This window comes from Amblyraja radiata, chromosome 18 (assembly GCF_010909765.2).
Source record: "Amblyraja radiata isolate CabotCenter1 chromosome 18, sAmbRad1.1.pri, whole genome shotgun sequence".
In the NCBI taxonomy this organism is placed as follows: Eukaryota; Metazoa; Chordata; class Chondrichthyes; order Rajiformes; family Rajidae; genus Amblyraja; species Amblyraja radiata.
Genome location: NC_045973.1, coordinates 1,761,185 through 1,784,723, shown reverse-complemented (window position 1 = coordinate 1,784,723; position 23,539 = coordinate 1,761,185). Strand labels below are relative to the sequence as shown.

The window sequence follows — 23,539 nt, the reverse complement described above, 5'->3', positions numbered from 1 at the left end:
ATTCTGCAAAGCCGGTACCTGTAGCCATGAAAGAGAAGGTCATGAATAGTCTCATGAAGCTGATCGAACATCTTGACTAAAGTCGAAGAACCAACTGAATGGTGTAGCAGGCTGGTCGTTATGGAGAAAAAGGACAGCACAGAGTTGAGGTTCTGCATAGATCCTAGACCCCTCAACAAAGTCCTGAAAAGGGAGATCCACAGACTACCAGTCATAGAGGATGTACTCCCTGAGCTGTCCAAGGCGAAGATTTTCTCCAAATCTGATCTGAAGTCAGGATATCTCCACTGCGAACAAGATAATAAGCGCAGTTTCCTAACAACCATGTTGGGAGATATCACTGGAAGAGGTGGCCATTTGGACTGAAAGTAAGTGCAGAGATCTTCCAGAAGAAGCTGCAACGAGCCCTAGAAAGATTAGAGGGAGTGGAATGTGTTGCAGATGACATCATCCTACTCGGAGTAGGGGACATCAGAGAAGATGCAGAAAGAAGACTGCAAGATCTTCTTCATCGATGCAGAGACAAAGCCACCAAGCTGAACCGGAAGAAGTCGGTAGTGACAACTACTTGTATCACATTTCTAGGACATATAAACATAGATCGTGGTCTGAAACCGTATCCGAAGAAGATCCAAGCTATCCTGGAGATGCCCAACCCAACCAATCCAACTGAAATCCAAAGATTAGGCAGTGTAAACTACTTGGCAAGATTCCTGCCAAGGTTGTCGGACACATTCGAGCCTTTGAGGAGATTGACCCACAAGGAAGCAGAGTGGGAATGGTCATCAGAACATGACATGGCAATGTCAAAGATCAAGGAGCTGTTGACAACGGCACCTATCCTGGCGTACTACACACCAGACGAACAGCTGACCATACAATGTGATGCAAGCAAGGCAGGTCTAGGTGCAACACTTATGCAGAAGGGACCACTGTCCAATGTGAGTCGAGCATTGACACCAACCGAGCAGAGATATGCTCAGGTTTAGAAGGAGGCACTAGCAATAGTGTTTGCCCTCGAGCCCTTCCATCAGTACACCTACGGACAGAGAGTAATCGTGGAGAGTGACCACAAGCTATTGGAAGTCATAGTCAAAAAGCCTCTGCATACAGCCCCAAGACGTCTCCAGGACATGATGATGAGGATGCTACACTATGACATCGAGATCAAGTGGGTAAAGGGGAAAGACATGCATCTAGCAGACATGCTCTCCCAAGCATACCTCCATGACACCACAGGATCAACCAGATTCACCGATGTCAACGTAGTTGAGTCCTTGAGCATGGGAGAGGACAAGGTCAAACGCATCCAAGCCCACACCAGGGAAGACGAAACACTACAGATCGTTAAGAGAGTAATCCAAAATGGATGGCCAGGTCACGGCAGAAGTCCCAGAGGCAGCACAACCGTACTTCAATGTCAGAGACAAGTTGAGTGTGCAAGACGGCATAGTATTCAGAGGAGAGAGAGTTGTAGTCCCTGTCACTCTACGTAGAGATATGAAGGAGACACTCCACACCTCTCACCTGGGAGTGGAAGGAACCCTCAGACGTGCTAGAGAATGCATTTTCAGTCCCGGAATGAACTCTGATGTGAAACAGTTCATTTCAAACTGTGAAGCCTGCAGGACGTACGAACAACAGAATCAGAAAGAAACTCTGATGCCCCATCACCTCCCAGATGGACCATGGGAGAAAGTGGGAACCCATATGTTTGAGCTTGAGGGAAAGCACTATTTAATCACAATGGACTCTCTATCTAATGTCTGGGAGATAGACAGACTACGACCTGACCAGCAGGACAACCATTGTGAAACTCAAGAACCACTTCGCAAGATACGGGATTCCCAGCACTGTGGTAAGTGACAACGGGACACCGTTCTCATCAGAGGAGTTCGCCAAATTTACCAGAAAATGGGAATTTGACCTCTACACAATTTCTCCAAGACATAGCCAAGCTATCGGTAAGGTGGAATCGGCAGTCAATGTAGCTAAGCGAGTGCTGAAGAAAAGCACTCACTCCAAGACAGATGTCTACTTGGCAAGACTAGAAATGAGCAAGGAGTGAACAGTAGTCCTGCACAAAGATTACATGGAAGGAGAACAAGGATGACACTTCCAACGACATCAAACCTCCTCAAACTACGTGGTGCTGAGATACTCACAGAAGAGAGGAAAAAGATGAAGGATTTGCAAGGAAAACAGTCAAAGATCTACAACCGACATGCCAAGGATCTGCCAATCCTGGAAGAAGGTGATGTTCTAAGATTCAAACCTTGTAAACTAGGAGACACCAGATGGCAGAGAGCAATAGTTCAGACAAGACTGGATGAGAGATCATCAGATCATGAGAGATCATACAAAGTCGAGTCAGAGTCAGGACTTCTAATCCGACATAATCGAGTGGAACTGAAGACCGGAGAACTACCTCCACACATAACTCCAGAGAAACCACCAGACGTGGAGAATACTGGGACACGTTTGCAACCTCAGCTGACATGGAAAAGACCAACACAACATGCATCACCGGAAAAAGATGCAACTCGTGAAACTCTAAACACAGAGAAATCTAAACAAAAACTAAGTGATTCAAGAGAAGAAACTAGAAGTGAGGCACAGAATGTACCTACTGAAAAGAAAGACATTTCTGAAAGAAACACCATCACAAAGACTAGGGCAGGAAGAGCTGTCAACCGCTGGAAAGGTATGTCACGCAGTAATGTGTTTTGCTGTGATGGACCTACCTGCTTATGAGAAGAAAGCATGTGATCATTAGTTTGTTATGGAAATGTCACAAGTGTGACTCTGATTGAACTTGTGAAATAAGACAGAACAGTTGTTTTATTCTGTTAAGTTAAACCATATTACTACGGTGTAATATTATGGAAAGTGTTTAAGTTTACTTTGTTTTGGGATCGTCGGAAATGTAATCCCAAAATATCAAAAAGGAAAGGATGTGACAATATTCCTGTAATTTATGCATATGAGCTTTACTCATTCTCGCACATGCTCAGTAAATCAGTCAGTGACCTTTGACTTGGAAATAAATAATTCCTGTTTTAGACTCCAATACGAGTGCGTGTGCAGCCATCTTTCTCTGTATATTATGTACTAGTTTACCTATTTCATAAATAGACAGATATCAAAACAAGCAGCAAGTGCCTTCAACAACAGAGCAGTTCGTGACCTGAGTGGTGACGAGCAGACCTGGGAATCATAAGGGATAGGGGTAGAATTAGGCCATTTGGCCCATCAAGTCTACTCTGCCATTCAATCATGGCTGATCTATCTCTCCTCACCTCATTCTCCTGCCTTCCACCCAGAATATCTGACACCCGTACTAATCAAGAAGTTATCTATCTCTGCCTTAAATATATCCACTGACTTGGGCTCCACAGCCTTCTGTGGCAAGAAATTCCTCAGATTCACCACCTTCTGACTAAAGACATTTCTCCTCATCTCCTTCCTAAAAGAACGTCCTTTAATTCAGAGGCTGTGACCTCTAGTCCTAGACTCTCCCACTAGTTGAAACATCCTCTCCATATCCACTCTATCCAAGCCTTTCACTATTTTGTACATTTCAATGAGGTCCTCCCTCATTCTTCTAAACTCCAGCGAGTACAGGCCCAGTGCCGACAAACGCTCATCATAAGCTAACCCACTCATTCCTGGGATCATTCTTGTAAACCACCTCTGGACCCTCTCCAGAGCCAACACATCCTTCCTCAGAAATGGGGCCCAAAATTGCTCACAATGTTCCAATTACGGCCTGACCAGCCTCAGCATTACGTTCCTATTTTTGTATACAAGCCCTCTCAAAATAAATGGTAGCATTTAAATGCTAGCTAAATAAATGCTAAAATCGTGCAGCTCAGAGCACAGAAGCCACAATGATCGATATTTAATCAACTGGTTGTGATTTCCACCAGTTAAACACCAGTTCTACAGCTCACTGCTATTCTTATCTTCCCAATGCTTTAGTTGCTTGAACGTAGAGCATATGACAGAACCGCACGGGAACAGGCCCTTCGGCCCACAATGTCCGTGCTAAACGAATAAAATGGATATATTTAAGGCAGAGATAGACAAAGTCTTGATTAGAACGGGTGTCTAGGGTTATGGGAAGGCAGGAAAATGGGATTAGGAGGCAGAGATAATAGCCAATAGACAATAGGTGCAGGAGTAGGCCATTCGGCCCTTCAAGCCAGCACCGCCATTCAACGTGATCATGGCTGATCATCCACAATCAGTACCCTGTTTCTGCCTTCTCCCCATATCCCCTGTCTCTGCTATCTTTAAGGTTTCCGTTCAGGTTTCCTAAGTGAGACAGGGGCATAAGTGAGCAATGTGGAGCGGTGTTGTGACCATACCAGTGATGGTTTGCTCCCTCCATAGACTTTGTAGACTCTCCCCATGGCGTGGGGACCTTGCAGTAGGCAACCCCTCTGCTCTTCTACAGCTTGTTTACCATATCAACCAGTGCCACATTCCATTACATGTTGGCCATGTATGGGCATGTTGGGCCGAAGGGCCTGTTTCCACGCTGTATCACTCTATGACCTTGGCATCTCCACTCTGCCACATTTTGCCTTCGTGGAGACAGAGAAGATTAGTGCGGGTGTCAGAGGTTATGGGGAGAAGGCAGGAGAATGGGATTAGGAGGGAGAGATGGATCAGCCAATGATTGAATGGTGGAGTAGACTTGATGGGCCGAATGGCGTAATTCTGCTCCTATCACTTATGACACAGAGAGTGGTGTCTGTGGAGTTCTCTGCCACGGAGGGCGGTGGAGGCCGGTTCTATGGATACTTTCAAGGGAGAGCTAGATGGGGCTCTTAAAGATGGTGGAGTCAGGGGATATGGGGAGAAGGCAGGTTGGGGATGATCAGTCATGATCATATTGAATGGCGGTGCTGGCTCGTAGGGCCGAATGGCCTACTCCTGCACCTGTTGTCTATTGACATTATGACCTTATGAGGAGATTAGCTTATGGTGACATCACGTTCAGCACGGACTTCATGGGCCGAAGGGCCTGTTCCTGTATTGCACTGGACTATGTTCTAAGAAGCCTTGTGTAGTGATGGCCACAGCCAGTTCTGACACAGGGAACCTGCTTTCAGAGTTGAGGTTCGCCTAGCTTGATCAAGCTTGACCTAGTGTACAAAACTCTTTAAACAAGGCCCCGAGGAGATACTCAGGTAAAATCACCATCGGTGTTGTTGGCCGGTGACTAAAGAAATGACGAGGTGCAGGCAGACTCGAGAGTCAAGAGGGTTTAGCTGTCAAATGTGTAGAAAACAGAACATTCAAATTCCTACTTGCAACAGCATAACAGGTTAGTAAACACAGAACTCAAAGACAATATACAATAGACAATAGGTGCAGGAGGAGGCCATTCGGCCCTTCGAGCCAGCACCGCCATTCAATGTGATCATGGCTGATCATCCCCAATCAGTACCCCGTTCCTGCCTTCTCCCCATATCCCCGGACTCCGCTATCTTTAAGAACCCTATCTAGCTCTCTCTTGAAAGTATCCAGAGAACCCGCCTCCACCGCCCTCTGAGGCAGAGAATTCCACAGATAAAGATAACATAATTAAGATGAAAATTTTGATCAATTAATTAAAACACCCAATATTAGTGCAAAGCAAAAGCCCAAAGCCCCCAGATACAACCGAGAGTTTGTAGTTTAGTTGGTGGTTGTCCTGATGGTTGTTGGGAAGAAGCTGTTTGTTCCTGAACCTGGATGTTACAGTTTTCAGGCTCCTGTACCTTCTTCCTTCTTCCTGATGGTAGCAGTGAGACGAGAGCGAGCGTGGCCAGGGTGGTGTGGGGTCCCTGATGATGCCGGCTGCCTTTATGAGGTTGCGCCTCCTATAGATGCCTTCGATGGTGGGGAGGTCCATACCTGTGATGGACCGGGCCGTGTGTACCATTCACAGAGTACAGTTTAGTTGGATAATATGCAGGACCTGATTGTGGACCATGTTTCCAGTGCTATCCAATCTAACTCTCTCGTTTCTTCAGTCATAATTTGATTGTGTCTTTCCCTGAAGATAATGAAGATGAGTGTCAGCTAATGGCCAATACTTTACCCAATTATGCGCCACTTTGAACAGCCAATCTCATTCATTCCAGGGACAAACACAGTTTTCTCCTCACCATAAAAAGATTGTCCTGCAATAATCACAGTATTTTTTACACAGAGGGTGATGGGTGCCTGCCATGGGTAGTGGTGGAGGCAGATACCATAGTGGTATTTAGATAAGCAGGTGGATATGGAGGGATATGGATCAGGTGCAGGCAGAGGAGAGTAGTTTAATTTGGCATCATGCGGGCATGTGTTGTACTGTGATTCTCCCTGTGACCGCGTGGGTTTCCTCTGGGTGCTCTGGTTTCCTCCCATATGCCAAAGACGTGTGGGTTTGTAGATTAATTGACGTCTGTAACTTGCCCCTAGTGTGTACGGAGTAGATGCAACAGCGGCAGTGGTACAACTAAGTGTGATCGGGCGATTGCTGGTGGTGTGGACTCGCTAAACCAAATGGGCTGTTTCCACACAGTATCTCTGAAATTCACCGGAACTAACCAAAATTAGACTCCTACCATGGAGACCATCAAACACCGATTACCACTCATCCCATTTAGGGCCTGTCCCACTTATGTGATTTTTTCGGTGACTTCAGGCACCCGTCATAGTCGCAGCAGGTCGCCGAAAATGTTCAACATGTTGAAAATCCAGCGGCGACCAGAAAAAGGTACGACTCTTTGGGCGACTACTCACGACCGTACAGGCGTCACCCCGCGACGGGTCGCACACACAACCTGTATGGTCGTGAGTAGTCTCCCAAATTGAGGAACAGGCCCTTTACACTCACCCTGTATTCCCCACAACGCCCCCAGATTCTACCACTCTCCGATACACCAGCAGCAGGTGACATCGGGCAGTTCACCGACCAGCCCACACCTCTCTCCAATGTGTGAGAAGGTTGCAGCACCAGGGAAGAAAATAATGTGGATATCGTGCCAACTCCACACCGACAGCACTGTGGGTTAGTGTTGAGCCTGGGTCGCTGGAGTGTAAAGGGCCTGTCCCACTTTCACGACCTAATTCATGACCTCTGCCGAGTTTGCCCTTGACTCATACTCGCAGCATGGTCGTCACGAGGTCGTAGGTAGGTCGTAGGTAGGTTGTAGCAGGCCGTGATGCTAGTCGTAGGTACTCGTGGCATCAAGTAGGTCGGGGCGTTTTTTCTAGCCTGATGAAAAATGTCCACGTGTAAAAAAGGTTGTGAATTCGGTCGTGAAAGTGGGACAGGCCCTTTAGGCAGCTGAACCTCTATCAACATCTCAAACCCCAGTCAGGATGAAGAGCTGACTTGACCAACACTCACACCCACACCTGGAGCTACTCTAACTCCCTCGTGTCTGTATAAACTCCACACCCTACATCCCACCAGCCTCATTCTACACGTAATCGTATCAGGATTTTAATTGTAAATCCCTGACTTTTATAATGTAGGTGCCAGGATATACTTACTGTGACTATTTGTAAAAGAAAATATGCAGTTGGATCAGAGAAACATGATTTATCTGGGCTCAACAGCAAATGTAACCATAGTTTCCATGGTATATGGATGCTGCGCTGGCATTGAAAGTGTGGACCCCGGCTCAGTGGGAACAATCGATCTATTTTTGTTTTAATTCCTCGAAGAAACACTCAGAGGACTGTGCGTTAATGTTCACCAATCACACAGTTGGAATCCATTCTCATCACCTAATCAAGTCAAGGAAAGAGCGTTCAAGTCGATCGCGGACCTGTTTCCGCCAATCTTCCCACCGCCACGCACAAGAAGCACAAGACAAACACCATTGTATGCAGATGCCGACACGTGGGTTCAGCTCTGGCTGAACGACTTCTAATCTTGTATGTGGACTCGACAAGAAGAAGATTAATCAAATATAAGGGAAAACATGCATAGAAATGAGTATGGATCTGGGTATGGACATAGAGAGAGACAAGATTGTAGAGACGAGGAACTGCAGATACTGGTTTACATAACAAGGCACAATATGCTGGAGTAACTCAGCGGGTCAGGCAGCATCTGTGGGGAACATGGATAGGCGACGTTTCACAGAGTGCTGGAGTAACTCAGCGGGTCAGGCAGCATCTGTGGAGAACATGGATAGGTGACGTTTCACAGAGTGCTGGAGTAACTCAGTGGGTCAGGCAGCATCTGTGGAGAACATGGATAGGTGACGTTTCACAGAGTGCTGGAGTAACTCAGCGGGTCAGGCAGCATCTGTGGAGAACATGGACAGGCAATATTTTGGGTCAGGATCCTACATCAGTCTGAAGGAAGGTCTTGACCTGAAACCTCACCTATCCATGTTCTCCAGAGATATAGGCTGACCCGCTGAGTAACTCCAGTGCTTTCTACTGGGCTGCTACATATGGAGTTCTTTTATGAGATCCAATAACACATGGACATTGGAAACAATTAGATTTGCAATCCTTGTGTCTGCAAAGGTTGTGTTAAACTTGTAAAACACTGGCATTAAGTTCTGATACTAGATCATTATTTACAGTACAACTGGCTATCCTCATGTGACAAATATGTTGTGTTTTTGTCTGGATATTTCATGCTGGAAAAATGATGAAATTGTGTAACAGTGGTACAGAAGAACATCTTTCCATGGTGGAGTACAGTGCCGCATTAATAGCCTCCCCAGAGAGATCTATGGATATTTTCTCAAGGTGTGAAAGGCACCCTGAGCATTTACAAACGTTGAGAATAGGAAAGAAAATGCAGCTTGATTAAATGTTGAAGTCACAACCACACTCACAATTAAATGTTCCATGTTCAGAATGGAAACTGGCAAGAATTTAATTTCAAAGTGTTACATTTTATACAGTCATAGGAGCCAAAGGCATTCCAGTCTTTAGAGCCCAGACACTTATGAAACAATTTTTAAGTTTACCCACTTACACTTGACTACTTGAATCCAAATTTCTTGAAATAGTGATTTTGAACAAATGTAAATATTGTAATAACATCTACACACGCCTCCCCTTTCCTCACATAATATTATAATCTAAACATTGGATTGCACTCAAGATAGACACAGAGTGCTGGAGTAATTCAGCGGGTCAGGCAGCATCTCTGGAGAGAAGGAATGGGTGGTTTCAGGTCGAAACCCTTCTTCGGACTGCAGAAGGGTCCCGGCCCAAAACGTCACCTATCCATGTTCTCCAGAGATGCTGCCTGACCCGCTGAGTTACTCCAGCACTCTGTGTCTATCTTATCTATACATAGCTTGGAGTCTGGATATAATCAATGATCCACGTTTCCAAGTGGCTTGTAGCCAATGGGTCTGTTCATCCACTTTGGATCAGTACTAAAGCAAGGGGTTCCAACATGCTCGTGAAATCATGTTACCCAGTATAACTGAACCTGTGTTAATGTCGGGAACTAATTCTGTATTAATCTCACAGCTAACTTTAATTATTTTAATATTTGTCGTTAAATTCACCACCTTCCAGCATCTGTGGAGATAAAGGGATACTTGTACACAGAGATATTCTCTGACATGTGGAGACATTGACATTGCTGATTCCTGTGACTGATCCACAGAGTGGAATCCCAGTATCATTTCATGAAGCTGCCACAATTGTACATCACTTGCTGCTTCAACTTCACAAAAACGTTCATTCTGGTGAATAACAGTAAAAAGCCTTTTAATGGCAAGGCAGTTGTTGGCAGCCTATCAGACTCCTTTTCCAAGAGAGTAAATGATGTGGAGTTTACTTTCACCGTTGCAGGCTGTGGAGGCCAAGTCAGTGGATATTTTACAGCAGAGATAGATAGATTCTTGTATATATAAATATATAAAATGTTATATATTTATATAATGGTATATGGACACACTGATCTGTTCTGTATTCATGCCCTACTATATTCTGTTGTGCTGAAGCAAAGCAAGAATTTCATTGTCTTATCTGGGACACATGACAATAAACTCCCTTGACTTGACTTGATTAGTGCGGGTGTCAGGGGTTATGGGGAGAAGGCAGGAGAATGGGGTTGAGAGGGAAAAGTAGATCAGCCATGATTGAATGATGGTGTGGACTTGATGGGCTGAATGGCCCAATTCTGCTATCACTGATGGACATGAATTTATGTCAGGAGATTGTACAAATGACAAATGTTTGAAATTCCAGAACTTCCATTTTTCCTGTCTCTTAATCCATGTTTCTGTTCACTCACTATTTCTCTTTCTGGCCTGGAATATATCTCGGCCTGGATTTAGCTGGTTAATCAAGAATTGGATTAACTCAGCGGGTCAGGCAGCATCTGTGGGGAACATGGATAGGTGACATTTCACATAGTGCTGGAGTAACTCAGCGGGTCAGGCAGCATCTGTGGAGAACATGGATAGGTGACGTTTCACAGAGTGCTGGAGTAATTCAGCGGGTCAGGCAGCATCTGTGGAGAACATGGATAGGTGACATTTCACATAGTGCTGGAGTAACTCAGCGGGTCAGGCAACATCTGTGGAGAACATGGATAGGTGACGTTTCACAGAGTGCTGGAGTAACTCAGCGGGTCAGGCAGCATCTGTGGAGAACATGGATAGGTGACGTTTTGGAGCCACTTGTGCTGAAGGGTTGGGTTTTGTATCTGGCTCAGGGTCGTAGATTCCATTGTTTCCAATAACTATCGTGTGAATGAGATTTAAGAAGCTGAGGGGAAGGGAGTGCACTTCTTACAAAATTTAATTGGATTATATTTTTTATTTATTCATCCATTTTTTAACATTTTCAATTCAATGTCCCAGGATACTTTATTGCCACTTGTATCCAAGTCAGTGCATACAGTGCAGTAACCATGCTACTACATTACAATGTACCAGAGTGTAGGAGCACACTGAGTCTGTACGCTTTATACACCATCCCGTACCCTTCAAGACCAAAGGTTCCCTCAAATATTTTGAGTGACTAGTTTAAGTAAAAGCTATATAATTTGTTTAAATAATTAATTTTAATAAGCTTCAAACATCTTCAAATTTCAGATATTTTTACAAATGGTTAAAAAATCTCTGACGACATTTTCGGACGGCAAAACTGATGACAGGACTTTGCCAGCTGGCTCAGCGGGTCTTATTGAAACATATAAAATTATTAAGGGTTTGGACACGCTAGAGGCAGGAAACGTGTTCCCGATGTTGGGGGAGTCCAGAACCAGAGGCCATGGTTTAAGAATAAGGAGTAAGCCATTTAGAACAGAGATGAGGAAACATTTTTTCTCACAGAGGGTTGTGAGTCTGTGGAATTCTCTGCCTCAGAGGGCGGTGGAGGCAGGTTCTCTGGATACTTTCAAGAAAGAGCTAAATAGGGCTCTTAAAGATAGCGGAGTCAGGGGATCTGGGGAGAAGGCAGGAACGGGGTACTGATTGGGGATGATCAGCCATGATCACATTGAATGGCGGTGCTGGCTCGAAGGGCCGAATGGCCTACTCCTGCTCCCATTGTCTATTGTCTATTGTCAGGCAGCATCTGTGGAGGGAATTGACAGGCAACGGTTCATTAGTATTGTGGAGTCATAGAGTCCTACAACACGGAAACACCTTTCGGCCCAAGTCATCCATGCCGACGAAAATAACCCATCTAAGCAGGTCTGATTTGCCTGCATTTGGTACATATCCCTCTGAATCTGTCTTATCCATGGACCAGTCCAGTTTCTTACATCTCCTTGGATGATGGGAACTGCTGTTTATTACACTTTGCACGAAGACCTGAGATGCCCAGATTTCTTGCTGTGCTGCCGTTGGCTATCTTAACCCAGTGGGCAAAAGATTTAAACGTCGAAATGTTCTCAATTTAGGTGCTTAATACTTAACTTAATACTGGATGGCCACTCTAGCCAAATGTATCACAGTATCATGAGGTTTACAGGAGAAAGCTAAAACCAGTGCTTATGAGAACACTGATTTGGCGTTCCGCCCTACTGGAGACCAGGGACAACGTTTCATTGGAAATACAAAGAACTGCAGATGCTGCAACCTAGAGTAAAACACAAGTGGATGTGGAGAGGATGTCTCCACCAGTGGGAGAGTCAAGGACTAGAGGTCACAGCTTCAGAATTAAAGGCCATTATTTTGGGAAGGAGATGAGGAGAAATGTATTTCATCAGACGGTGGTGAATCTGTGGAATTCTTTGCCACAGAAGGATGTGGAGGCTAAGTCAGTGGATATTTTTAAGGCAGAGATGGATATATTTTGTGTCACATCAGTCTGAAGAAGGGTCTCGATCCGAAACGTCGCCCATTCCTTTTCTCCAGAGATGCTGCCTCACCCGCTGAGTTACTCCAGCATTTTGTGTCTACCTTCGATCTAATCCAACATCTTCAGTTCTTTCTTATACATGGATATATTTTTGATTAGTGCGGGTGTCAGAGGTTATGGGGAGAAGGCAGAAGAATGGGGTTAAGAGGGAGAGATAGATCAGCCATGATTGAATGGCAGAGTTGACTTGATGGGCCGAATGGACGCATTCTACTCCTAATCACTTATGACCTTATGACCTGAGGTCAAGGTGTTGAAGGAACTCAATGGGTCAGGCAACAACCATGGAGGGAATGGACAGACAATGTTTGATTTGAATGTTTATTCCTGCATGCTAATGTATAACATTATACACAGACCAAACTCCATTTAAGACACAACAAAATATATTTTGTCAAATAAAACCTCTTAATTACCTTCCTTAGATTTGCTGGACTACATCATCTTCAACATCACTTTCTGCACTTTGACCACTCACTAAGTAGTAATTTTTGCTGTAATTTCCTCTTCCCATTCTGAGAATGATATATCATTTTGGAATGAGCTACGTTTAAGCATTAGGTTTATGGAAGAGTTCTAGACCTAACAGATGATTTGCATTGCCATATGACTGGGGTCACCTCTGCTTTTAGCTAAACCATCTGGTGCAAGAGTTAAATATAACGTAACATAAAATAAAACTGCCAATTGTATGTGATGAGGTTATTTATATTCTAAAATGTTGATAATAAGAGGATATCAAATAGGCATTAAAATCTCCCAATTTTCAATAACATTGAATTTTCTAAGTTTAGGTAACTAACCCTCTTTGGTCTCCCCTCTCTTTCCTTTGTCCCATCTGATGTGCGCCCATTTTTCCCAATATTCCGCCCCTCTTTCCACTTCCTCTACACCCCCTTCCACTCACAGTCCTTCCGCTGACAGCAGCATTTACGCCTCTTCTCTCCTTATCTCACTGCCTTTTCATCTCTGGCCTTTCGCCACCCATCCTCCAATCACCCCTCTCAGCTGTATCCACCTATTACTTGCCTGGCTTTGTCCTATCCCCACCTCTCTTCCAGCTGTCTCCCCTCTTCAATGACCAGTCTGAAGAAGGGTCCCGACCTGAAACGTCACCTATCCATGTTCTCCACAGATGCCGCCTGACCCGCTGAGTTACTCCAGCACTCTGTGAAACGTCACCTATCCATGTTCTCCACAGATGCCGCCTGACCCGCTGAGTTACTCCAGCACTCTGTGAAACGTCACCTATCCATGTTCTCCACAGATGCTGCCTGACCCGCTGAGTTACTCCAGCACTCTGTGAAACGTCACCTATCCATGTTCTCCACAGATGCTGCCTGACCCGCTGAGTTACTCCAGCACTTTGTGCCCTTTGCTCAAGATTCCAGCATCTGCAGTTCCGTATGTGTATGAAGAACAAATATAGTTGTTTTAGAGTTCATGAGGGGATGAATTGTCAGACTGCGGAGATGTGTTAGCTGAAGTGATTTCTTAGTCTCCAAGTTTCTAAGAAGCTGTAACCAGGTAGATATTGCCAATGCCGATCACACTGAGAGCAACAGAGATAATGTGCTCTCGTCCCTCTATGTCACACCAGCGAGGAGCGAGGTGTGCGGTCTACCACTGCCACACCTTATCTGAAAGAAGAATTAAGTTCCCACTGTTGTTCATCCTTTGTGACTTGCATTAGCTTACGCTTACCGAAGGCTATTCCACGGAATTCTGGTTCACTACAGTGATTAAAGGAATCACGTATCATCTCAAAAAGCTGGAGTAACTCAGCGGGACAGGCAGCATCTCGGGAGAGAAGGAATGGGTGACGTTTCGGGTCGAGACCCTTCTTCAGACATGTAGACCATCAGACATGGTTCTTATGTCGTTGGCCAAGGGATAGATGTTTGGAATCATATCCCATATCCCCACTGTCCATATCCCCATTGCCCATATCCCCACTGCCCATATCCCCACTGCCCATATCCCCACTGCCCATATCCTCACTGCCTATATCCCCACTGCCCATATCCTCACTGCCCATATCCCCACTGCCCATATCCCCACTGCCCATATCCTCACTGCCTATATCCCCACTGTCCATATCCCCACTGCCCATATCCCCACTGCCCATATCCTCACTGCCTATATCCCCACTGTCCATATCCTCACTGCCTATATCCCCACTGCCCATATCCCCACTGCCCATATCCCCACTGCCCATATCCCCACTGCCCATATCCTCACTGCCTATATCCCCACTGTCCATATCCCCACTGCCCATATCCCCACTGCCCATATCCCCACTGCCCATATCCCCACTGCCCATAACCCTCACATTCCTTGGAGTATGAGGGGTGATCTGATAAGGGCGTGCAAAATCATGAGAGGAATATATCGGGTAGAGGCACAGAGTCTCTTGCCCAGAGTAGGGGAATCGAGAACCAGAAGATAGGTTTAAAGTGAGGGAGTCACTCACTTTAAACCTGAGGGGTAACTTTTTCTCAAAAAGGGTGGTGGGTATATGGAACGAGCTGCCAGAGGAAGGAGTTGAGGCTGGGACTATCGCAACACTTAAGAAACATTTAGACAGGTACATGGATAGGACAGGTTTATGGGATGTGGGCCAAATGCAAGCCGATGGGACTAGTGTCGATGGGACATGTTGGTCGGTGTGGGCAAGTTGGGCTGAGGGGTCTGTTTCCACGCTGTATCACTCTATGATTTACCTGAATAAAACTCTATCTGCCATTCATCTGCCCTCCATCTGAAGGCCCAGTCGATGTAGATCCCTTTGTAATCATAGCTAACCTTCTTCACTGTCCGTTGTTATATCAATCCTAATGAATTATAGTTCAGGGTACGTCACAAACCATGCTTTCATTCTGATTTGCAAGGAAAAGCATTTGGCAACCAATACTCACTTTATTGGCATGAAATGTTTCAATCCAATTAATTTGAAAGATTACTGAATCTTTTTCCTATTAGAGAATTGCTTGTTGAAATGTTAACTCGTATATATTTTAACGTTTGAAAGGAGTTTCCAATTATATAGCTTTATATCATTTCCCTCGCTCAAATTTCTCTTGAAAGGAATGTAGCCACAGCATGGAAACAGGCCCTTCACTCCAGCTCATCCATGCCAACCACTGAACAAATCCCACTTGCCTGCACGGACCCATATCCCTAGCATTGATCAAAATAAAACTCTATCTGCCATGACTCAGCCCATTGCCCCAATTGATCAAGATCTCATGGTAATCATATGAAGGATCTCGACCCGAAACGTCGCCCATTCCCATAGATGCTGCCTCACCCGCTGAATTTCTCCAGCTTTTTCGTGTACCTTCACTATACACCTTGTTACTAGTTTTTGTGTCACTGGCAAAAAATGACTAATCACGCAGCATTCTCATCCACGCAGTTGATACTGTGACCCACAGTTGACCCAGCACCAATCCCTGTGGTAAACCACTTGCTACATACCCTCAGTCTGATAAACAACCCTCTGCCGCCACCTTCCGCTTCCTACCTCCCAGCCAATTTTGTACGCATTTTCCCAACATATATTCGGTGCTAGGCACAAAAAGCTGGAGTAACTCGGTGGGACAGGCAGCATCTCTGGAGAGAAGGAATGGGTAACGTTTCTGAAGCAGGATCTCGACCCGAAACATCACCCATTACTTCTCTCCAGAGCTACTGCCTCTCCCGCTGAGTTACTCCAGCTCTTTGTGTCTATCTTTGGTTTAAACCAGCATCTGCAGTTTCTTCCTACTGATAGAATATTTGATGCTTTTGTCCTGCTCTTCCTGTAAGCTTGCAGCAGATGAATTTAATGACAAATATTAAAATAATTAAAGTTAGCTGTGAGATGAACATATAATTAGTTCCCCACATTAACACAGGTTCGGTTATGCTGGCTTATATTATTGGAACCCTTGCTTTAACACTGCTCCAAAGTGGATGAACAGACCCCTTCCTTGGCTGCAAGACCCTTGGGAATGTGGCCTGTTGATTCTATCCAGACTCCAAGCTGTATGTAGATAAGATGGATATAGAGTACTGGAGTAACTCAGCGGGTCAGGCATTATCTCTGGAGAAAAGAATTAGGTGATGATTTGGGTCGGAGCCCTTCTTCAGTCTGCAGAAGGGTCCCAGTGTGAAGAAGGGTTCCTACCTGAAACGTCACCTATTCCTTTTTCCCAGAGATGCTGCCTGACCCACTGTTACTCCAGCACTCTGTGAAATGTTATTCTCTCTGTGATGTCGTGCATCTATTCCTGGTGCTTACACTGACCTATCATGTGGAAGACAATATCACATAGAGTGCCTCTGACTCTTTAGTCATCAGTACTCTGAAGTCTAACTTATACTTTTCAATGATGATGGATATGTCACACAGCAGTGACCAAGTAGACTGGGCTGTGAGTTCCGACCAAAAATGTCTCCTTCGCCAGACACCCCAACATTAATTGGCAGTAATAATGCGGCCTTATTTTAACCGCCTCGAGCAGAACGCTGTTTCTTCATTTGGTTTTGCCTCTGGCTTGTATTTCTTTCCATGATGAAATGTTGAGCAGATCATAGAGGTTATGTCAGCCACATGTTTGTACTGCACAGCTGCTGTTAGTTAGTTAGTTTAGTTTATTGTCACGTGTACCGAGGTACAATGAAAAGCTTTTGTTGTGCGCTAACCAGTCAGCGGGACCCTTCTTCAGTTCTGACATAAAACGTCACCTATCCATGTTGCCAAGACATGCTGTGTGACAATATCCATGTAATTTATGCATATGAACAGGGCTCATTCTCGCACATGCTCAGTACATCAGTGACCTTTGACTTGAAATAAATCATTCCTTTTTTTTATTCCAACACGAGTGTGTGTGAAGCCATCTTTCTCTGTATATGATGTGCTAGTTTACTTATTTTATAAATAGACAGATATCAAAACATGCTGCCTGACCCGCTGAGTTACTCCAGCACCCTGTGAAACGCCACCTATCCATGTTCTCCACAGATGCTGCCTGACCTGCTGAGTTACTCCAGCACCCTGTGAAACGTCACCTATCCATGTTCTCCACAGATGCTGCCTGACCTGCTGAGTTACTCCAGCACTCTGTGAAACGTCACCTATCCATGTTCTCCACAGATGCTGCCTGACCCGCTGAGTTACTCCAGCACTATGTGAAACTTCACCTATCCATGTTCTCCACAGATGCTGCCTGACCCGCTGAGTTACTCCAGCACTATGTGAAACTTCACCTATCCATGTTCTCCACAGATGCTGCCTGACCTGCTGTGTTTTTTTTACCCAACTTTTTTCAGATATCCAGCAGCCGTAGTTTTTATTTCATTTGTTCAATTGATGGAGTGTGCAAGCACTGTGTTTAACGCATGGCTGCCCAGCACTATTATGGTTAACTAGTACTATGGCTATTAATTTATTAAATATTATGATTTAATATTATATATAACATGAATTATATATTCTAATGTATCGATAATTAATTTATAATTAATTGATTATAAATTATTAGACAGTATTTATGTATGTATTAATACAAGCTTGCTTTGTTGCTGTACGTAAGAATTTCATTGTTCCCTCGTCAGTACACATAACAATTAAAATCATTAGAGCAAATATGCCATGGTCATATTGAATGGTGGTGCTGGCTCGAAGGGCCGAATGGCCTACTCCTGCACCTATTTTCTATGTTTCTAAAATTAAGAGCTGGAGGAACTCAGAGTCATCTGTGGAGGGAATGGACACACAATGTTTTGGGTCAGGGCTCTTCTCCAGACTAGAGACAGGAGTCAAGATGGGTCCCAAACCTTAAACGTTGCATGTCCATTTCCTCCACAGATGCTGCCTGACATTCCGAGTTCTTCCAGCACTTTGTGTTTTGCTCGATTCCAGCATCTGCATTAAGGACGTCGTTTTTTTTTTTGCACTAATATTGAGTTATTGAATTTTGTTTAATTTTAAGACGTTGTTTGTTTATTTTATATTATATATGTGTACTGTGTTTATAGACCTGTTATGTTGCTGAGACTAAGACTTTCATTGTAGTCTGTCCACAGATGCTGCCTGCCTGACCTACCGAGTTCCTCCAGCACCTTTTGCTTTGATTCACATTCTAAAGTTCATCAGTGTTAGGAGCAGAGTTAAGCCATTCGGCCCATCAAGTCTACTCTGCCATTCAATCATGGCTGATCTATCTCTCCCTCCTAACCCCATTCTCCTGCCTTCTCCCCATAACCCCTGACACCCGCACTAATCAAGAATCTATCTATCTCTGCCTTAAAAATAAAGTAGCAATGAATTCCATTAACAGTTAACTAGTTCTGACCAAGGGACCCAGACCCAGAACCCCCATAGTTTCTCTCCCACAAGTAACACACAGCCATTGGGGGAACCCAGGGTACAATTTAACACAGGTGTTGGAGTAACTCAGCGGGTCTTAGTGCATGTGTGTGTGTGTGTGCACCAGTGTGTGTGTGTGAACCAGTGTGTGTGTGTGTGTGTGTGAACCAGTGTGCGTGCAGTGTGTATATGTGTGTAAGTGCACTAGTGTGAGTGCACCAGTGTGAATGTGTGTGTGAGTGCACCAGTGTGTGTGTGTGCACCAGTGTGTGTGAGTGCAAGTGTGTGTGTGTGCACCAGTGTGTGTGAGTGCAAGTGTGTGTGTGTGCACCAGTGTGTGTGCACCAGTGTGTGTGTGTGCACCAGTGTGTGTGAGTGCAACAGTGTGTGTGTGTGCCCCAGTGTGTGTGTGTGTGTGTGCACCAGTGTGTGTGTGTGTGTGTGCCCCAGTGTGTGTGTGTGTGTGTGTGTGTGTACCAGTGTGTGTGTGTGTGTGTGTGTGTGTGTGTGTGTGTGTGTGTGTGTGTGTGTGTGTGTGCACCAGTGTGTGTGTGTGTGTGTGTGTGTGTGTGTGTGTGTGTGTGTGTGTGTGTGTGTGTGTTTAGCAGCCAGTATGTGCTTTTCCTGGTGCCACTCACTCACTCACTCACTGTTGCCTCTCCTCTGCCACAGACGGTGTACAACCTGGCAGACGTGGCGTGCAAGTGCCATGGGGTGTCGGGCTCCTGCAGCCTGAAGACGTGCTGGCTGCAGTTGGCGGATTTCCGCAAGGTGGGCGACTCGCTGAAGGAGAAGTACGACAGCGCCACGGCCATGAAACTGAACGGGCGAGGCAAGCTGGTGCAGGTGAACAGCCGCTTCAACCCGCCCACCACCCTGGACCTGGTGTACGTGGACCAGAGCCCAGACTACTGTCTCCGTAACCAGACCACCGGCTCCCTGGGCACGCAGGGCCGTCTGTGCAACAAGACATCAGAGGGCATGGACGGCTGTGCGCTCATGTGTTGCGGACGCGGATACGACCAGTTTAAGACAGTCCGTACTGAGCGCTGTCACTGCAAGTTCCACTGGTGTTGTTACGTCAAATGCAAAAAGTGTACCGAGGTGGTGGACCAGTTCGTCTGCAAATAACACGCCCCCCCCCCCCCCCCCCCCCCTATTCCAGCCCCTTCCCCGACCCCTCCACTCCCCCCTCCTCTCCCCTCCACGGACTCTCAGACCAGGTGCACAGAGGGGGCGCATCAGTCTGAAGAAGGGTCTCGACCCGAAACGTCGCCCATTCCTTCTCTCCAGAGATGCTGCCTGTCTGTCCCGCTGAGTTACTCCAGCATTCTGTGTCCGTCCACCTTGTACAGAAGCACAGACGACCTCTGCCGCCGGCTTGTGGACTGTCCTGTAACCAGCTGATGCAACCAAAGATAACAAGGAATTAAAACATCAAGCAGCACTCACGCACACACTCACACACGCACACACTCACACACGTTCACACACACGCTCACACTCACACACTCACACACGCACTCACACTCACACACTCACACATGCACACACTCACGCACACACACGCACATGCACACACGCACACACGCGCAAACATACACTCACGCACACACGCGCAAACATACACACTCACGCACACACACACGCACACACTCACGCACACACTCACTCACACATACATGCTCACACACACACGCACGTACACACACACACACGCACACTCACACATACACGCACGCACACACACACCCACACACACCCACACACTCTCCCCCTTGCTCCGGCCCTGGGGACTTCTCTCAGCAAAGTGTGTGGGGGGGGGGGGGATTTCAGAGGGTCTCCCGTTTTGCTGCGTGTGAGGGTGAGACACCGGCCCACCAGACCAATATGGGACGTAACACAGAGCTTTGTGGAGCATCGTCCTCGGGGGCGGGCAGCCTTACTCCCCCCCCCCCCGCCCCCGCTGCCTGGAACATGGGCCAGACCACAGACCCACATGAAATGCTCGCCGTTAGCACACCTGGGCAATACCTGTCCAGGTTGTGGATAACACACCTGGGGGATACCTGTCTGGGAGAGACCATTAAGCATTAATATGCATCAACTCCACCAACCAGTTCGTTGAGTGAAAACAGAACCAACTGCAACCCAGAGAGAAGATTATTTTTAAAAGAGCATAGAAGTGACAATATATAAGATATATTTCAGAATATGCAATAAAACATGCATAATAACCAAACAAGGCCCGGGGCACAGGTGAGCCTGAGACACCATCTCGGATTGACTGGGCAAGGTCCAGTTCTCACATGTGACGTCTCCCTTGCTTGTCATGTATTTATTTCTGCTGAGGACACATGGTCTGGGGATTGTCCCCTCTCTCAACACTCTTTTTACAAAAGGTTTTGCAATGGTCTGAAGTGGCGACACAACGTTACCGCCCATCCAATCAGTTGCAATGTGTTATAGTTTCCAGAATACTCGAGATCTAACTAATTGGAGGTGGATTGGCTGGGATGGGAAGTATATATAACGGGCAGACTGAGGTGTATTTGGTGTCTAATATTCCAGCTTTGTATATACGTTTACAATCAGCGATTTAAATTGTATTTATTTACAAGTTATATTTAGAATAGAGATGTCTAACTTCCAGCGTGTGGATGGATTTGCTGTATAGCTGGTCACATGACACATGTAATTGGTTCATTTTCCTCCCCCCTCTCAAGCCGCGGACCTGCGACGCCAAGTGCCCATTGGTATTTTCTGTGTGTGGATGTATAGATCGCTGGGAACAGTTTGAAGAACATTCCGTGAGACGGCACCGTTGCACTGACAAACAAGCATTGTAACCTTGATCACCTGCATTTCCCATTTAGTCTGAAGAAGGGTCTCCACCCATTCCTTCTCTCCAGAGATGCTGCCTGTCCCGCTGAGTCACTCCAGCATTTTGTATCCATTTCCCATTTAGTAAACTTGGAGTGCATTCTTCAAACTTTCAATTTGTTGATGATCTGTTTCGCGTTTGTTCAGAAAGGCATTTCATTTGCTTGTCCGGTTCAGAAAAGCCTGGCTCCTACACTAACTTGGTGGTTTAGTTTCCAAAGACACTCCCTCACGTTCCTGGCACCGTCTCCTCATCGGCTCCGCCTCCGACTTGTCTTAAATATTGTACATTTTAAAGTGGATTTTTTTTTTTAGTTTATAACAGTACAATATTGCAAAAAAAATAGTTATAACCCAGGCCAGTAAAAAAAAAATTGTCATTGCAATTAATTTAACCGTGGATAAGTTTAATCTCGTATATTGTGTTGTACGCTTGTTGGTCTGGTTATGGAACCGCATTCTGATCACGGTTCATGCATTTACCGCAATCCTTAATGTTTAATGGCTATTTATAAGGAGAGTTATTTTCAATGTTGAAAATAAAACTACTATAGTTCAAATGTGTTATTGTTTGTATCTCTGCCTGGGATGTCTCTGTCTACAAATGCTTTCAATAATTCAATATCTTCTTGATTTTGAAGGGTAACAGCCTCTAAAATGTTACTCCAATCCAAGTTGACATTCTAACCGGGTTCACTGTTTTACTTGCCCTCTCTCTCTGCGGTGAAGTTCATTGATTTAATGCTCGAGATATTAACGAGAAGCAAGAGCTAGACTTTGTTTGTAGATAACAGAATCGTCTCCTCTTTGCCAAGATGTTGAATGTTGCCAGCATTATCTGTCTGTGTCTTTTCTTATTGATTGGAAATGTCGGCACTAGCAGGTCCGATTGGGAATAAAATGTCACGGTTTTTCTCCTCACTCTGGATGCATGAAATGCAGGTAAGAGCTCAGTGATGCCACTTTGTCGACACAACAGACTGCACATGTTTACTTTAATTTACTGTCACGTGTACCGAGGTACAGTGAAAAGCTTTTGTTGCGTGCTAACCAGTCAGCGGAAAGACAATACATGATTACAATCGAGCCGTCCACAGTGTACAGATACATGATAAAAGGAACAGTAGTGCAAGATAAAGTCCGATTAAAGATAGTCCGAGGGTCTCCAGTGAGGTAGATGGCAGCTCAGGACCGCTCTCTAGTTGTTGGTTGGATAGAAACATTGGAAAAATATGTGCAGGAGGAGGCCATTTGGCCCTTCAAGCCAGCACCGCCATTCAATGTCATCATGGCTGATCATCTAGAATCAGTACCCCGTTCCTGCTTTCTCCCCATATCCCTTGATTCCTTTAGCCCTTAGAACTAAATCTAACTCTCTCTTGAAAACATCCAGTGGATTGGCCTCCATTGCTTTCTGTGGCAGAGAATTCCACAGATTCACAACTCTGTTTGAATATTTTTTCCTCATCTCAACCCTAAATGGCCTACCTCTTATTCTTAGGTCATCTGCCTGATAACAGCTGGGAGGAAACTGTCCCTGAATCTGTAGGTGTGTGTTTTCACACTTCTGTACCTGAATCATCCATTAGACTAGCTGGAGATTTAAAACACTGCATCATCTACTTTAAAAAAAAGATACACACGTTTCTAGACCTTTACAGTTAAGTCTGAGTTTCTTCCCCGCCCAGAATCTGGATGTTTAATTGTCTCAGTGTGGCAAGGAACAGCAGATGTTGGTTTAAACCAAATATAGACACAAAACGCTGGAGTAACTGAGTGGGTGAGGCAGCATCTCTGGAGAGAAGGGATGGGTGACGATTCGGGTCGAGACCCTTCTTCAGTCTGAAGAAACGTCACCCATTCCTTCTCTCCACAGATGCTGCCTGTCTCGTTGAGTTACTCCAGCATTTTTAGTCTGTCTACAATGACATTCTTACTTGCAGCAACACAACA

The 23,539-nt window shown here is 45.5% G+C and overlaps 1 protein-coding gene across 2 annotated transcripts in view; it reads left to right on the top strand.

Moving 5' to 3' along the window:
- The window catches only part of wnt5a (Wnt family member 5A), a 52,005-nt gene extending 31,773 nt beyond the window's left edge, over positions 1 to 20,232 (top strand). For both annotated transcript variants that reach the window (XM_033036561.1, XM_033036560.1), the window contains exon 5: positions 19,376 to 20,232. In XM_033036561.1, the coding sequence (XP_032892452.1) occupies positions 19,376 to 19,834 (459 nt within the window). In that variant the 3' untranslated portion in view covers positions 19,835 to 20,232. The remainder of the gene's footprint in view (positions 1 to 19,375) is intronic.
- The last annotated feature ends 3,307 nt before the right edge of the window (positions 20,233 to 23,539 follow it).